At 35.6% G+C, this 18711-nt stretch overlaps 1 protein-coding gene across 1 annotated transcript in view; it reads right to left on the bottom strand.

Annotated features, from left to right (window-relative positions):
* LOC129753466 (adenylyl cyclase 78C-like) overlaps positions 1-18181 on the bottom strand; it is a 61526-nt gene extending 43345 nt beyond the window's left edge. The window contains exon 1 of the mRNA XM_055749285.1: positions 17763-18181. Within this exon, the coding sequence (XP_055605260.1) occupies positions 17763-18147 (385 nt within the window). The 5' untranslated portion in view covers positions 18148-18181. The remainder of the gene's footprint in view (positions 1-17762) is intronic.
* Positions 18182-18711: the final 530 nt, after the last annotated feature.

Raw genomic sequence — 18711 nt, 5'->3', positions numbered from 1 at the left:
TAAGGAGTGTATTCGAAAAAATGCAAAATTTTTGTGTATAACTTTTGAACGCATCGATAAAAATTGATGAAATTTTCAGTGAAGCTACCTAGTGACGTAATGAGTACGTGAACAAAATTTGGTGACAATCTGGCAAGTTGTTTTTGAGGTACCGTAGATCCAGATCCAGAAAAGTTCAAGTGGGAGACCCAAAAATAGCTGGAAATCAATTATTTTAATACAAATGAAGATGATTGGCTTCATGAAGTGAGGGGAATGTGAGAGGTTTTGTCAGGCTCAATTAGAAAATATGAATAGAGGGAGTGATAAAAAAGTCAATTTTTTTCTGAAAATCTGGTCCGTCTAGCTGACTCATTAATAGGCTACCCACCGGTAAACTAAACAAAATACGGTGGTCAAATCGTGCGCCAAATATTTCGACCACTTGTGTAAAGATATTTTGAAAATTTAAAAAAAGACAGCAAAAAGAACTCTCCAACGGCCACCTGGCAGGATTCCAACCAGAAACTTTTCGTAAAAAAGTCTCGCCTGTATATTCCGGAGAAAAATAAGAAGAAAAAATTAAAAAATTTAACGTCTTTATCTTGGTGAGGCTAACGATCTGTGGAAACTGCAAATTACTCAGTCTTTCATAACGAATGACACGAAGAATGGATAAAAATACAAAGAGACTGCATATTTTTGTGATGTTCAGTCAAGTGGTTTTTGAAAAAGCGTCCAATGAAGAAATTTTTCGACTTTAATTTTTGGACAACACCTGCGCCATCTATAATGCATACTAGGAACTATCAAGGCTATTTTTGATTACGTTTTCTGTTTCTTGAAGTATGATCGTCAAAATAACTCAAAACTTTGAATTTGATCAAAGTTATAACAACTTCAGCCGATTGTCCTTCTTTGGCACAAAAACAACACATTTGACTTCTTATCACTCCACCACCGTTTTGGCGTAACGGCACGATTCCAGATCCAACTTAAATAGAATATAAACTTTGTGAGCTCTATTCAAATTCTTTTCTGAGAAAACGGTCGCATTTGGAGGCAGTCTCTTTGTATTTTTATCCATTCTTCGTGTCATTCGTTATGAAAGACTGAGTAATTTGCAGTTTCCACAGATCGTTAGCCTCATCAAGATAAAGACGTCAAATTTTTCAATTTTTTCTTCTTATTTTTCTCCGGAATATACAGGCGAGACTTTTTTAAGAAAAGTTTCTGGTTGGAATCCTGCCAGGTGGCCGTTGGAGAGTTCTTTTTGCATTACCTTACCAGGCAATTTCGCTGAAAATTTAATCAATTTACATCCATGTATTCAAAAGTTATTCACGAACCAAAGTGTTGCATATTTCTCGAAAACTTTCCTTACATATCTTTTACAATAATGAGAATGATTCTTGAAATATAAAGCTAGCATGTCTGAAGTTTTCGAAAAGTTCTATTGATTGGATCGAAAATTACGCGAGTTACAAAATTATAGCAATAAACCTAAACATTTATTTTTCGTTATTGCTTTTGTTAGATATTTATAGACTGATTTGTGGATAGGAAACATATTTTCCCAATGCTTCGTTCAAAATTCTACAGAAATCGTGTTTTTCGGATAAAACGTTGAAATGTTGTGTTTGGCAATGTATAGATGGAAAAAAATTCATGGTCGAATTTCGACGTTTCATGCATTTTTATGTCATTTGTAATCAAAATCAAAATTTCAATTTTCTCAATTCCCTTTGGTACCCTCTTGTGTGATCTTTGAAATTTTGAAGTATATTATTGGAAATTTTTTTTTTCGAGAAAACACCAGATTCGACATTTTATGCACTTTTAAGTCATTTGACGCCAAAATGAAAATTTCAATTTATTCGATTTCATTTGGTCCCCCTTAGGTGATTTTTGAGGGTAAAAAAACTGTATCTTTAAGCGCTTTGAGGCACCCCTTAATCAAGTTCGATATAGCTGAAGTTTTTTAGGCCAATCGACAAAATGTAGGTACATGGTTGGTTTGTGAAATTCGTCATGCCCCATTTGGCTGCCAGCCTTATGTTCAATTTTGGTATTGTATTTATGTATTTCTAGCTTAATTTGTGTCACACAGAATGACTTTTATTGGTTATTTTATTTTTGACAACAATAAGTAGCAAAATTCTACAAAGAACAACAACTCGAAATCGTTTTACAATAAAAAGAACTCGTCCAAGGCAATTTAAAAAACAAATAATGGATCCAACTTAACTTTTTTATTCAATGATAAGGCTGGAACAAATATCTATCTTTTTTGTTGTCAGTCCCTTCGAAATTTCCAAAAATCACGAAGGGGGGAATGTTTGAAGTATTTTATGTAAATTTGAAAGATTACAAGACCAAAAACAAATATTGGAAGATGGGAGTTATTTCACCTTAAATATTCTTGTGCAATGATATACCATCATGTCACCATCTACCGCCCAGTTAAGCGGTTTTTCAACTTCAAACATGTGTAATAAAATAACGACGGCAGATTTTTATTAGCTTTCTTTTCCAATACATCTCAAAACTGCTCTACTTTAAATAAAAAAATTAGTGGAATGCGAAAAATGTACGCTTTGAAAAACAATTAACTAAACGTTGAGGTGTTCAACTGGCCCTATTACCGCCCACTCGACTTTTTCGGGTATCGATAATGTTTTCTTAAGGAAAAACTATCTAACAACACGGAAACTGTTCTTTTTAATATTGTCCATGTAACGAGCTGTCAAAACCATATTTTGGATCTTGAGAGAATACATTTTGTGAAATCTTTCCCGCAAATTTTGTACAAATTTTAACAAATTGCGTTGACTGACAAAATGATGATTCCCGGCAAACAGCCTCAAGTAATCGGTTACTTTTAGCGATAAAACATCATTTTCTAACGTAATCAAACTAAATGCTTCTTACAATTTACACTTTTGACACAATACATGCGTTAAAAATATAGAAATTGTGCGTGACCGGTAATTAGGAACCCACACTTTTTTTTATACACCAATTACCGCCCATCACTAAACGCTTAAAAAAACAACAACTATTGAAAAAATCGAAAATTTTCCGATGCAAATCTATTCTACAAAAATCAAACTATCGTTTCAAGTCGATTGTAGGACAAATAGGTACTATTTAGTAAACAAAACCCCTTTTTTCCCTAGGAGCACAGTTATGCTTAGTTCGCTAACAGGCGTCGAATTCAATAATTTGACCGGAAACGAAAAACCAAATATTTTATTTCTGGTTATAGTTAGCATAATCAAGTGATGATTTTTCAGTGAAAGGGTCGAACAATGATGCCGACACAGAACACAGGTCTTATTTTTGGAGAAAAAATTCCAGTTTTTTCGAAATACACACAAAAGGGTGATTTTGGGCGGTAAATGGTGTCTGGGTGGTGAATGGTGACTTGATGGTAGTATGCAATTTTGTTGCATGCAAGCTTTTTTGCAAATAAGTCTAATTTATTTGTTTTTCGCATTATTTTTTATAATCTCCCCCTCGTAATGTTCCAACTCCGAGTGACAAAAGAAGGATTTAAAATTTTTTCCGGCCTAATTTTTCATATTTCTTGAGTTAGTATGAAAATAAGTATGGAAAAATGTCTTTTTAGTTCAAAACCCCGTGATGCCTTACCAATTTAATAAAACCAATTTCTTGAAGCTGTATCGTGTCCATACTACCCCCCTTTGCCCGCTATATTAACGCCTTGTCCTAATCGATTAATTTTCCCAACACACGAAACTATACATCGGAAGCTATTGGCATTCTTTTTTGTTCGGTTACAAACATCCGGTAGGAAGCTTCAATCGTTACTACCCTGAAGGATCGAAACGTACCCCAAAAAAAGGAAATGCTAAATTTAGCGTAGCTTTGCTGCTCCCACACTCATTTTTTTTGGTTTGGTTCCTAATCCAGGGCGATTAACGTCGTTCGTTCGTTCGTTCAGATGAGCGAATGAATTTTCTCGACAAGGTGAGGTCGTTGTGGAGCTTTTCCCTTTTTGGCAAAAAGGGTTCAAGTGTTAATACGGGTAAATTGACAGACTAGGAGTGTTGTAAATTTTTTTTTTCAATTTTTGTTGTGTCTAATCGATTGAAAATTTGGGGGGTAAAAGAATAAAAACACAACCTAGGTTGAATGAATCGGGAGAATGATTGATGGCCAATTTTGTCGATTTTGAGCACGCCCCTGTCAATTACGTCCGTCAATTTGAACGACCTGGTCAAAAGTTTCAAAAACCACTTCGTGAATACCACATGAATGAACAGAGAATCTATAAAATAAAAAGAAAGGATTCAGTTTTATCGGAATTTATTTCACTTCCAGCGGGTGCGGTTTGCAATTCCACATATTTGCAGTTTATGCCAAACGCATTAAAAATAAAATAGAATAAAATATGAAACCAGAGGCAAACGAGAGTCATTTGAAATGAATCTGAGCAGTTGAAAGTCGGAAGATGAATGAATAAACGGTCGTACCGATTTGATTGCCAGGCGAATTAAACATTTTTAATGGTCACTATCCCGTGGCTTTCAATTGGCCTCTCAATAAAATGAAACGCCAGCCTGCTGGCAATCAATCGAATCGAGAGTCGAGATGTTTCCGATCAGTTGTTTCGCCACAAGAGAAAATGAAAACACAAAATTTATGTGTTAACTGCATTCAACGGAATTTCAAATTCATTCCTGAAGCGTCAAAACTTAACACAAATGATGTTTAATTTGAGTTCAATTTGGGAAACATGTACATTAGACTGGCCCATAACAAAAAAAATCCTTATATTCCACGCGGCACTCCCTAGGTTGGTGCATTAACGTGAAAAAATGACTTTCTGAAAGTTTCAGATCATTTGGAAGAAGCACGAGCTGGCGCAAAGGACTTGAAATTTGTATGGAGATTTCCGGCAAAATGTATGAAAAATCGACATACTTTCACTCTTTGTGTCCTAAAATATGTTTCCAGTATGCTAGAAAGCTCAGAAGTTAAGGCATTGTAGTTCAAACAATGACAAACAAGTTTGTAGAAGATTGTGCCGCAATACGAGTTGACTGTGGTGAGTTATACGCAATTGAATGTGTGATTTTTTTCTCATTTTATCGATAAATATATCGTGAACGGTGCATAGGTGGATTAATAGTACTAACTTGATCGCATTGTCACACAATGAGAATTACAGATAGAAAGTTTGTGTCTTTGGCAAAGTTGTAGCTTATTTTATAACAAATATCTTTGCTAAAAATGAAAGAAAGGTTTGAAAACTAAAAACTGCTGCATTGTGCGACGACGCGATCAAGTTAGTGCGATTATTAGCCCATACACCGTTCACTATATATCAATGAAATGCGTAAAAAAACATACATTCAATTGCGAATAACTCATCACAGTCAACTCGTATCGCGTCACAATCTTCTACAAACTTGTTTGTCATTGTTTGAACTACAATGCCTTAACTTCTGAGCTTTCTAACATACTGGAAACATATTTTAGGACACAAAGAGTGGAAGTATGTCGATTTTTCATACATTTTGCCGAAAATCTCCATACAAATTTCAAGACCTTTGCGCCAGCTCGTGCTTCTTCCAAATGACCTGAAACTTTCAGAAAGTCATTTTTTCACGTTAATGCACCAACCTAGGGGGTGCTGCGCTGAAAAAAATGTTGAAAAAATCATCCCATACAAATTTGGGCCAGTCTAATGTACATTACATATGGGTGGCAATTGAAGTAAGGGAAAATTTCATGAGCGAATTTAAAAAACCGACCATATTAGTACATTTCGTAGATTGGCCCAAAAACTGACCTGCGCAAAATTTCAGTTCAATTGGACTTGATTTGTTGAGGGTGCATCAAAGTGCCCAAACTTTCGATATTCTGACCCCCAAAAATTACCAGAGCGGGGACCAAAGGAAATCGGAAAAATCGATGTTTTAATTTTAATGCCAAATGACTTTAAAATTTTTTTTTTCAAAAATAGACCTTGAAATTTCAAAAACCAACGAAGAGAGGACACAAAATAATTCGAAAAATCGAAATTTTAATTTTGATGTCAAAAACATCGAAATCCGGTCCAAAATCGACTTTCTGGGGCTAAGTCGGTTTTTCGAAAAAACGGCTGGTCTCAGAAAGTCGATTTTTGTTTCAGATCTCGAGGTTTCATGCATTTTTAAGTCATTTGGCATTAAAATTAATTAATATTCGTCCCCTATTAGTGATTTTTGGAATTTTGAAGTCCATTATAGAAAAACAAAATTTTTCTCTAGATAATACCAGATTTCAACGTTTTATGCATTTTTAGGCCGTTTGCCATAAAAATTTAAATTTTGATTTTTCCGATTTCCTTTGGTTCCCCCTTTGGTGATTTTTTAGGGTCGAAAAACCGAAACTTTGAGTGCTGTGAGGCATCCCTAAATCAAGTCCGATCAAGCTGAAATTTTGCATAGGTCAGTTTCATGTGTCAATCAACAGGGATGTACATATATGGTCGGTTTGACCCATTTGGCTGCCAGCAAGGATTACGGAGGATTAGCGATAAGGATATTTAGGATCCATTAGGATTAAAAGGGGGGCCCATTGCCCAATAAGGGGAATTGCCCAGGGCCTTCCGGTTCAGAGGGGGCCCCCAGAGGAGGAAAAAAAAGCTTCGCTCACAGTTAACAAAACCATGTCTAAAAGATAAAAGTTTATGAAATCTGAAACTAGGACGGGGGCCCCTTTAGTAGAAAAAGTTAAAAAAAAATAGAATTTGGATTTTAAACATTCCTTGATTCTTGCAGTACATTTCAAGTCAACAAACCACAAACCTAACATGTACCACAGAAAAAAATATTGAAAACTCCAGCAAGCAAAGCCTGCCATTTTTAAATACTTTTCAATGGTTTACGTTTTTTTAAAGCATAAAGCTTAGTTCTTTTAGAAATGAGCCAGTTACGAATGCGTGTAACCATTCGTTTGGTCGAAATACTTTCTATGAAGGAAATGAAGGTAATCTAATGATAATCATGAAAAAATATGAAAAAAAATATCGTTTTTTGTAAGAAAAATTTCTACTTTATTCTTGGTATCTCCAATGGGCCGACGCACACTTTTTTCAGTCATGACATTGATCAGTTTTTCCACTTATACTTCGCTTAATCTGTATTATACGTGAATGCATCGTCCTCAACTTCAATTTCTGCCACTTTTCAGTCCAGTAAACTTCTCTTTAAAAAAACTGAGGCAATTTAGTGGATATAGCTGTTTCGAAACCAACCAATCTTGATTTTTTGAGCCACTTATAGCGTTTTCAATGGAATGTCTGATGGCAAAATCTAACAATAACGAAGTAAAACCACCATGAAATTGAACTTGAAGTATAATGGGTTAGATCGTAGGTCGCGAAGGGAACACTACTAGATTACTCTTTTCAGGCCTTAGAAAACATCGAAATCAAAGTATTTGTTTCCAAAATTGTTGTTTGTTTTCCTCAGGAACAGAATCTTGGCCTCTGTTCCTGATACGATTAGACAGCGTTCCGTTATTTTGAACAATTATGTTTTATTTTGAATTGATTTATTCTTCACCTTCCGGAAATTGAGCCCGTACGGTACGGTAGAGAAATATGTTTGTGATTGCCTATTCAATTGAACATAGGTTAATCGTTTCAATATAATGCCTAAATGTTCTCCTTCACCCGTTGCTGCTATGGACTTTTGTGTACTTTTTACTTTTTCCACCGACTTGATAGCTTTTTGTGCAAGTATACTATAATAACATTTTAACTTTAGTGTTTAGGATAAGTTTTAAAGCCTTCCGAATTCAGTTTAATCACTTTACTCTCCATGTAAAATATCAAGTGTTGACCGATAACTGTACTGTAAATAATAATATATACTTTTTTATGTAATTCGATGTAATTTCAACGGATAATTTTAAATAAACTTACAACTGCTCAAAAGAATTCTAGCTGTTTTGTTTATTTTTATGTTTCGTATCGTATTTATATGGAAATGAATGCGTTCAATGAGTGTAATGTGTTAGATGTGTTCAATGAGAACTATTCAATAGGTGTGTTCAGTTTCTGGTTCGGATCACATTTTCAACGATGTTTGGAAAACGGCGGTGCGTTAGCAGCTAGCGTAACAGCCGCAGTACCGGACATACAGCTTACGAGCTCTGAAAATAGCAAAAATTTGTTGTTTGAGGTTAGGTTAGAATGACTCATAACTAGGCAACACTTTCAGCTTGTTAGAGAAAAAAATGTTGGACATTTCAGCGATCTACATTTAGTTTTTCGATTATTAAAATTAAAATTCTAGTATGAGACTTGATTTCCTTGATGACTTTTAACCGTAGTTGCCAATCATGTGCCAATGCTTGACTTGAACTTTGAATTTTATTTGCATACTTTTCCCGCAAAAAATAGTACTTTTTACAGGCAGCAAAACGCTATCAAAATTTAGAATTTACGATTATTTACTGGTAAATGAGCTATCAGCAAAAGAAAGTGTCCCATTTCTAAAAGAACTAAGCTTTATTTCTTTCCAAAAGTCGTTTCGAGAATCAGTTATGTGTTAGAGATTATAGTGAGGGAAACAGCTAGCTTGCAGTAAATTTGATTGCTACCTTGGTTAATTATTTGAGAGTTCAGAATCATTTTAAAATTTTCTAGTTAAACACCTCGTAGATATTATTTGGAGTTTTATTAGGAAATATCTAGAACATAGGAGGTGTAGGCCTACCAAAGATCGCACGATTTTACAAAAATGGCTCCTGATCCAAATCTCTCTTTTACTAAAACAACCCTTCCTGAGATACTTGAATATGTAGATTCGCAGACATATGGACGGTTTCTATGGCTGGTGATACTGACTTATCATTGTTTCAGAGTTTTTCAAAAAAAGCTTTTGAAGAAAACTGGAATAACAGATTTATGGTTGATCCTAAAAAGTATCATCCCTCTTTGTTTACAAGGACGTGGCCGGCGCCGTTATTGATTTTTTTTTTTTTTTTTAAGGAGAGTATGAGTTTTGTGCATTGAGAAAGAGTTGCTAGTACCAAGCTGCATTCTTTTTGCCCTTGTACGAAATTGGTGGCCTCGATCAATCACGGAGTATCTTTACCGATGTGGAACTCGTTCTATTTAGTCATGCAAGCGATCATGAAATTATATTTTTATTAAAACCATTAGAAAATGGTGGTGTTTTTGAAGACTAACTAAAGCATTTCGGGCTAAATGATTAAAAATGGATATGAGCTGTCAAACAAGCTAAGCTAAGCTAATATATCAGAGACTTAAATTGCTAAGATATGGTCTCGATTCTGATCTCCCTGGAGAGAGTAGTTTAGTGGACGCTTCGAGTGATTGTTTCTTAATAAGTTTATCTCATGACTGAATAAAAAAAACGTTTTAAAATAATATAAATACAAAAAAAGTGTATTTGAACCTTGATGATAGATTTTTGCATTATTTTATGGGTCATACTGTTCAGCCTTATGCGTTTTTCAAATTCCAATAATTTCGCCCCCGTTTCGAAGCTTTGTAAGACTAGCCACTAGTCAGTAGGCAGTCGTCCCAGAGATTTCCTAAACAATCCCTAGGGTCGACAATAGAGTACCCCATATGACCCGACATTTGGAAAAATTATGCGCTGCAGGCTTAAATTGATCCTAGGCCTAGTACAAGGTCTCATGCCGAATTTGGGCCAAATCGGATCACGGGAAGGGGTCGCTCAACGATGCTCAAGTTTGTATGGGATTTTGAGACATTTTGTTCGGGAGGAACATGAAAATCCAGTTTTTCACAAATAACTTTGGTCCCCGTCGGCCTTTAAGCCTGCAGCGCATAACATTTCACAAGTTTGAAATTTCCCGAACAAATTTGGGGCAGTCTAGTCGACAAGCTTACTGAATCAAATTCAAAATGCAGGGAATATTCGGAGGATGAAACTCTTGTAGAGGCGTGGCGATCGTACGGTGAGTTGGGCTCACCTTGGGTGCTGAACCAGGCACGGAGTTGTTGTTGACCTGATCCGAAGTTTGCCGATGGAAATTCAACACAAACCAGAGACGGATGCGATGCGGCAAGTTCAAGGGCTGATTGAAATCGTACCGTTGGATTCAAATCGAATTGACGGCGATGAATCAGGGTAGGAATTCTTTCCAAAAATAGCGGGGTCCTAAATTTAGGATCCAAAAGTTTGTAATGGGGTTTATCAGCGAGAGGCGCGTTCTACCTGATGTCCAAATATTTCAGCTCCTGGTTTTGTTACGAACTTTTCTTTTGGTTCCCTGTTGTTTCGCCAGAGTTTGAATCCAAAATGCCGATGGACGCTATTATCGGCTAAGAAATTAAATAGAATTGAGCATCCACATGCATGCAAAACAGAAAAAGTTCTGAACGAAAAATCTTCTCTTTATCAATTTAAATCCAGAGAGTAAAAACCCATCGATTTGACTCCGCCCATTTTTCTGACGCTCGGGTGTTTGGCGCTATAAAAAGAGCGTACCCAGCGCAGTTGGGCTCATTCGATTAACTAATCTCAAGTGAAAGCATCGGTTGCTCCTATATTCACCAAGAAGCTGGTTCCTCCAACATCCATTTTCTTACAAGAAGGTAAACAAAATAGCACTCGCTTCTTTTTTAGCCATTGAAGGGGCATTCGACAACGCATCTCACACCTCAATCGAAACAGCTATGAAAAGACGAGGGTGCCACTCGGCAATTGTTAACTGGAATAGTGCCAATGCTAATAAACAGAACCATTTATGCAAGCAAACTGCACTCAACTACGCACTATTTTGGTGCAGGAAAGAGGGACTGAACATAAACCCTTTCAAAACTACTGTGATAGCCTTCACTATGAGACGAAAAATTACACTAAAACCTCTAACATTAGATGGGGAAATGTTAAACTTCGAATCACAAGTGACAAATTTAGGCATAGTTCCAGACTCAAAACTATCATGGAACCCACAGATAGAGCATGTAATCGCTAAGGCTACAATAGCTCTGCCTTAAAGGAGTAGGAAAAAATGGAGACTACAGCCGAAAATTATCTACTGGATATTTACAGCCATTATAAGACCTAAAATATCGTATGCCTTCTTAGTATGTCGGACCAAAACTATGCAAACTACGACCCAGAAAAAACTAGCGAAGCTCCAAAGACCAGCAACGCTAGCTATAACTGGCGCAAAGCGAAGCACACCGAATGAGGCTCTAAATGCACTATTGATTATTCTGCCTCTACATCAATTCATTTAGTTAGAAGCGGAACGTAGTGCCTTGAGACTCTCCAAACACAAAACTCTCTATGAAGGAGATCTTACAGGACACCTCAAAACCAGGGACCGTAAACAGCACGAACACAGTAAGTGCAACACAATTTGATGACACGGCACATCCGAAATGAAATGAGCCGCAGAAGGCCGAAACCAAGCTGATTCCGTCAAACCAAGAGCTCGTAAACTGTATAATCAACTGCTGTGTGGAAAATCGGTGTGCGTTATCATCGACAACGAAACCTATTGCAAGTTTGAATACGAAACGCTCTTTATGTCCGAGAGTGCTTGATCCGTCGCCGGCTGCCCATAATCACCCAGTACAGTTTTGGCCGGATTCGGCATCAGTTCACTACTCAAATGACACGATAGCTTAGTACAAATCCAACAAAGTACAGATCATATCAAAGAGATAAATCCGCCAAATTGTTCTCAAGCGAGACCAATTGAAACTTCATGGGCCCTTACCAAATCGTATTTGAGGAAACATGTGAAGCCAGCAGATTCTATCGAAAACTTCGCAAAAAACTGGAAAAAGGCGGTCAAAATCATCCTAAATCAGTCCTAAATCAGTCTGTGCTGAAGCTTATGAGCAGTCTTTGATAAATAATTCGATCACTGGCCTACGACTGGAATTTTAAATGCAGATTATAGAGATCATAAAAATGAAAAAAAAAAAAGGATTTGCTTCTAAATACTGTTTATACTAATCAATTTAAATCGTGCTTAAACATATTGAGACACCCTATACCCCTTTCCAAGTTCTGTATACTTTAGGGATGGTCTCCAAGCCATCGTTACAAAAAAAAGATTATGAAGGTAAAAAATTTTGAATTATTTCTCTAAATCAAGTCGGTAGTTTTATCTATATATATAAAAATGAATGTTTGTCTGTCTGTCTGTTCCCTATAGACTCGGAAACTACTGAACCGATCATCGTCAAAATTAGCATCTGAGGGTTTTTGGGGCCGGAGATGGTTTCTGTAATAGTCAAAACTCCATCCGACTTATGGGAGGGGGGGCTTCCATACAAAATTTGTAGTTTTTCGGAACAAATTTAAGTCATGACATCCATTTTCTCGAAATTTTTTCTTCCTTTGGACGGTTTGTTATTCGTCTCCAACGTCGAGGCGTCGAGCCAACGTCGCAAAAGGATGGTAACCATGGCATAGCATACTGATCAGTGGGAATATTTTGGCACGTATTTCTCAACCAAGCATATTTTCAATGCAAGGGATGGCTATATGAAGCATTTATGTGATTTTTTTTTCTTGATTCCTAGCTCATTTCTACAGCACATGGTTATGAATGACGCCTAGATGTGACTCAGATTGGCATTTTGCCGATCGAATTAAACAAATAAATTTTGTTTTGCCAAAATCTGAAATTGAAAAGACAGGCATCCATTTTTAGAAATTTTCTTTTCTTTGAGGGGTTTGTTTTTCGTCTCCATGGGCGAGGCGTCGCGAGCAAACGTCGTTGCAAGATAATAGTAACCAAAGCATACTGTTCATTGATCATTGGAAAAATTCAAAAATTAGGCGCCTGTTTCTCAACCAAGTACCTACCTATATTTCTTATGCACGTGATATAGATATGTTTTTTCTTGCTTAATTGTACACAGCACGTGGAAATAAATGACGCGTAGATGCGACACGGATTGATATTCTATCGATCGAATCAAAACTATATAAACGATTTCAAATATTAAAACCATTTTTAATTCGTGTTAATTTAAGTAGTAAATTGTTGTCCATGAAATATGAACTTGGTAATGATAAATATGAAATAATGACACTTTGCGGACGTTTGAAATTAAGAAATTGGGAAGCTTTACATTCAATTTCGTATAATCCAATACGCCTAGAACGCTGGACACATTAACTGAACGAGAGTCTGTTCTTTGAAATAGATTAGATAAATAGGATTGAAGTTTTTAAAGGCCGTATGAACCTTATGATTTTTTGCAAACGTAAGTTGAAGTTATCAATAAAATAATCTACTTTTCAATAACAAAAAGTGTTAACAGTTTATCACCGCTGGTTTATGATTTTAATTTAATGATTAATGGCATTTCGGTGAATTATACATTCGAATAGGAAGAATTTCAAATGAAAGTAATGAAAATTATAGACGGATAGATTAGATTAGGAAGCATGAAAGGTGTTGAAAATGAGCCAAGAGCGTGATTTGAGAAAACTTCTTGCCGCACAAGACCATTTGTCCCACATCGTATTATTGTCTAGAAGAAGCAAAGTCGATAGGCTGACTTTGCATTGATCTATACAATGATACATGGATGGATCGAAGCACGTGTTTTTCGTACCCCGATCGGGGTAACAGATTTTTATATGACCTGAAAGTGTTAAAAGTAATATAAAGTCCTGTAATTTCTGAGGTGGAATAAGTGAAAACGCGCCATTTAGCAATGAAACATCTACAATTCAAGAATTTTATCTCCAAAATGGCCAGAAAGGATATCCCGAGTGTTGAATCTGAAGCGGATATTCAAAATTATTATAAAGGTTGAACAGCATTCGGTGAAATTGAAGTACCAAGCATTAATTTATACCGGAGAAAAACTTAGGATATATCAAAGAAAGTTGATAAAACAGACAAACAAGAACAAGTAATAAATTCATTTTAAAGTCTTTTCAATGACGCATCTGAAAAAGACCTATGTGTTTTCACTTGCCCCAATAAATGGGTCAAATGTATGCTTCGATATTTCTTTTTGTCAACATAACTAATATTTTTTTTGAAAATACTATTTTTTTCAGAAAAAATGAAAGTTGAACTGTGGTGATATTCGTTGCATTTGCCCCGGTGTTTCATTTTTGAAATGAACTCACGAAACCATCGGAGCCTGAACAGATTATTTCATTTCGATCTATTAAATTTAAAATATGGGGATTTTTTTTTATTATCTGACGGGTTTGCACCGGGGGTCTTCAGATTTTCTCCAAAATTTAAAATTTGGTTCATTTTTGCGACTTAAAAACACATGTATTTTTCAGATTTCTAACATTTTTATTTTTTGAGTTAGCTTCGGTTAGATTTTTTTGTAAATGAAAAATAACCATTTTTCAAAGCTACATAACTCTGTTGTTTCTCGACGGAAATTATAAAATAGCACATCAAAATGCATTGAAATTTTATCAGCTTTCCAAACAGAATAGTTGAAAAAAAATTAAATAATGACCTTCAACATGAAAAGTTGTAAATAAACTTTAAATGGCGTCTAAAAGTACCGTCTGCACCACCGAATATTTTGCAAAAAATACCATTGTGTAGCTCGATTCACAATGCAACTTTCATCTGAAGACACCAAAGTGGGCCATTAACACCTTGAAGAGTTATGAAAGAAATAATGACAATAAATCTATTTTTTGCATCGAAAACAAACAATGGAGGAACAACTGCACTCACATATGGAGATAGCAAGCACTTCTAACAACATGGAAACAAAAGAACATATCAAAGCTGGTAAAAAACACAATTTTTTCGTCCTTTTCAGACTGCCCTTACTCGCATAACAGTCCCATATGAATTTTCGTCATTTTAGGTCAACATAAGGCTTCAACATAAAAGACTAAAAAAAAAGGTTTTGTTCTAGAAATTTCGAAAAAAAAATATCAATTCGTGGCTGTCCTATATGAAATATACCTGAATAACAGTCCCATTTGTGAAATACCACGGATTTGGTTACTTTTCAATGTTTCTTTCGGCGAAATAGTCTTTGGTTTATTGCTTTGAATCATTTAAACATTTTTTTAACTCACTTGATGTCGAATGATGCACACTAGTTTTCGAAGGCAGGTCTGACTTTCTTAGGAATGACTTCCTGAGCGAAAAACTATTGTCAAACAAGCTAAGTTAAGCTAAGCTAATGACTTCCTGAGCGAAAAACTATCGGATGCAATCAAAAATCGTAAAGAGATTCAACTTACAATGTGAAATTCATGATATTTTTTTGCAAAAGTGTGTTTCTTTTTCTGACAATTGCATTTAGAAGTTCAAAAATGATCAAGTTTAAGTCTTAGAAAGTAGCTTGGTGAGAAAAATATATTTTGTATGGGACTGTTATGCTAGTAGATTCGAAAAAGGTTTCAAATATGGTCGATTAACAGTCCCATAATGAATAAAAATGGTACTCTCGACCTTACCAATAACCCAATTTCGAAAATTTCAGGCCTAACGATTTATTATGACAACCTAGAAACGATTTTCGTTTATGCTGAAAGTGGTGGTCACAATTTAAAAATAAATTCCAAAACAGAAAAAGCTGATTGCCTCGCTTGCTTATTTTTGTATATGGGACTGTTATGAAAGAAGGGGCGGTAGATTGTTGCAGCTTAACTGACTTCATGTTATATCCAAAAATCTAATAACCTATTGGTTTATACCCAGTTTTGCACCAGGTCACAACAAGTTATGCACATTTTACTGTCATTTTTAAAAGTTTATGCGCTAAGTTTTGCATCCGTAATTCCCCAGATTTGATTCAAAATGGACGGTGGACCAACAAAACCTCTTTTTTTAGTCTTTTATGTTGAAGCCTTATGTTGACCTAAAATGACGAAAATTCATATGGGACTGTTATGCGAGTAAGGGCAGTCTGAAAAGGACGAAAAAATAGTGTTTTTTACCTGCTTTGATAAGTTCTTTTGTTTCCATGTTGTTAGAAGTGCTCGCTATCTGCATATGTGAGTGCAGTTGTTCCACCATTGTTTGTTTTCGATGCAAAAAATAGATTTATTGTCATTATTTCTTTCATAACTCTTCAAGGTGTTAATGGCCTATTTTGGTGTCTTCAGATGAAAGTTGCATTGTGAATCGAGCAACACAATGGTATTTTTTGCAAAATATTCGGTGGTGCAGACGGTACTTTTAGACGCCATTTAAAGTTTATTTACAACTCTTCATGTTGAAGGTCATTATTTAATTTTTTTCAACTATTCTATTTGGAAAGCTGATAAAATTTCAATGCATTTTGATGTGCTATTTTATAATTTCCGTTGAGGAACAACAGAGTTATGTAGCTTTGAAAAATGGTTATTTTTCATTTACAAAAAAATCTAACCGAAGCTAACTCAAAAAATAAAAATGTTAGAAATCTGAAAAAATACATGTGTTTTTAAGTCGCAAAAATGAACCAAATTTTCAATTTTGGGGAAAATCTGAAGACCCCCGGCGCAAATTGTCAGATAATAAAAAAAAATCCCCATATCTCAATGCTTCAATTAGAATCTTAAAAATAATGGGTGTATATATCTAAACATATGTTTTCCTATTTTCAAAACCAATCGTTTCGTTGATTCATTGGATTAAAGTTCAAAGGAATTAATTTGCATTTTTTGCTTGAATAAAAAAAAAGGAATTTGTAGTATACAAAATCGTCAGATTTAATGCCATGACAAGTGCTGTTTGGGAGCATTTTAAGTTGAAATGTGTAAAGTCTATAACTTAGGTATCAGGCGAAACTTTTTGGAAATGTTTTTGGTGGAAAGATGGATTTTAATTCAAATTGCTTCGAAGCATGAGGATGGTGAATAAAAACTGTTTGAAAATGGTTAGTAAAAATCTTTTCATCAGTGTTTCATTTGTTCAGCTCTAAAAAATACACCATCCAAAGCTAATTGGGAGCTGAAAGCGCTGCGTTAGGCAAAATATTCGGCAAATACTCCGAAAATTGTCTCGATATTCAAAATTCTTTTTTAAAAAAGATTCATAAGCAATATATTCCAATAAACGAGAAACTTTTTATTTCGGTTTAAACCTTAATGTGAACTCGAACAAAACGGAATAAATCTACTAAATGGAATTTTTTTTTTGTTTCGATTATAGTCGTTTTATCATCTGTATGACATTCGCGACTTTATCAACGTTGCAGTTGGCGGATCGTTATTGAAAAACTTATCCGGTACAACTGCGTTCGATGTTTACTCTTGGGCTCGAACTCGCGGACATCGGCTCAGAAGACAACAGACTTGCCAACTGAGCTATATCACAAGCCACTAAATGGAATATGTACAGCAAACAGATATTTATGGAACAAGTTACAAAATTGTATTTTAAAAGACCCGTTGAGTTAAAATTCTTAGGTTTCATTTTAATAGAATTAAGCGGGACGATTCGAGTAAAGGGAAAGAAAGGAAATGTAAAGAATACTAGGAAAAATGGAAAATAGACGCCCAGTTGAACATGGTAAGACGAAGTTTACCGGGTCTGCTAGTCTGGTATAAACCTTATGATATTTTGAATGACATTTATTCTTAGGACGGAAAGCGAAGGAAATTCTTCATAAGGTGTCTATGGCACCTTGAAAGATAATGAATATTTAACAGTGAGGTCAATAAACTAATTATCGACAAATATTTGTTCGACTATCAATTCCATTGTAGCAGTATGATCGTGAATTAAGCGTCCAAATTAAAAAATTCAGTAAATTTTTCAACCTTAATTTCAACTTTTCTGCAAACCAATGAAAGATAGAATCTCACCTTGATACACCATCAAACTATTGCAGGGTCGTAAATCTCCGTTGCTTTTCTGCAACAGCACCTGATGGTCCAACTTGGTCGTTTCCTTCGGTTCAACGGTGGCCAATCCAGGCCCATTCCCAGCTAACCTGTCACACGTTTTGACCACATCCAACCTTGAGCAAACAACATGATGATGGGCACTATCCACATCCTCATCGGCCTGAGCCCCATCACCTGGAACGCGTGGCATTTTGGTGATATCGCTGATCACACTACTGGAGTCCAGATCCAGCTCAAATCCGGCCACCGGATTGACAATTCCCGAGCTGCCACTATCCCTCCTCCGGGTGTCCAGCTCTTCCGCTGCCGGAAGACTCGATTTAGGAGATACCAAAAGCTCCATCGTCCGGTTGGTTTCAAGCTAGTCTAGTGTGGGTGAATCCTGTCAGGAGAGAAAGGATAGAAAAAAAACAGTGAAAATATCATAAAAAAGTTTGATTGATGATTCTTTGTTCAAGAATGGACCGGGTTGATGAGAGCAATGAAATCTGATGATGAGTTCAGGTTCATTAAGCGAATGGATTCTATTAGAGGAGTTTGTTTTCTCGCATGTTTTTCAGCACCATCCCGTAGAAAAGTCTAGACGGTGTGACCTGGAAACTTGATTGGCCAACAACTGTCTCGCAGTAATAATTCTAGAATTGTAAAATATAAAAATGAGTGACTTTTGCACCTTAGAAAAACCGTTTTTCCTCTGAAACTTGCATATTTACTTCTGACGTTTGCGTCAACAAGATTTATCAATGAATGATTAAACCTTCAAAATAACAATAAGTAAAACAATTCTTGAGAACATGAAAAAAAAATTAAATGCATTTCAAGTCATCCAAATGAACCAAAACTATCTCTTTTCGTGTTAAATATTTCACATCCAAATGAGCAGTGCCATCGGGCGTAATAATTCGGA

This window comes from Uranotaenia lowii, chromosome 3 (genome assembly GCF_029784155.1).
Source record: "Uranotaenia lowii strain MFRU-FL chromosome 3, ASM2978415v1, whole genome shotgun sequence".
Classification (NCBI taxonomy): Eukaryota; Metazoa; Arthropoda; class Insecta; order Diptera; family Culicidae; genus Uranotaenia; species Uranotaenia lowii.
This window is presented reverse-complemented; position numbering and strand designations above follow the sequence as displayed.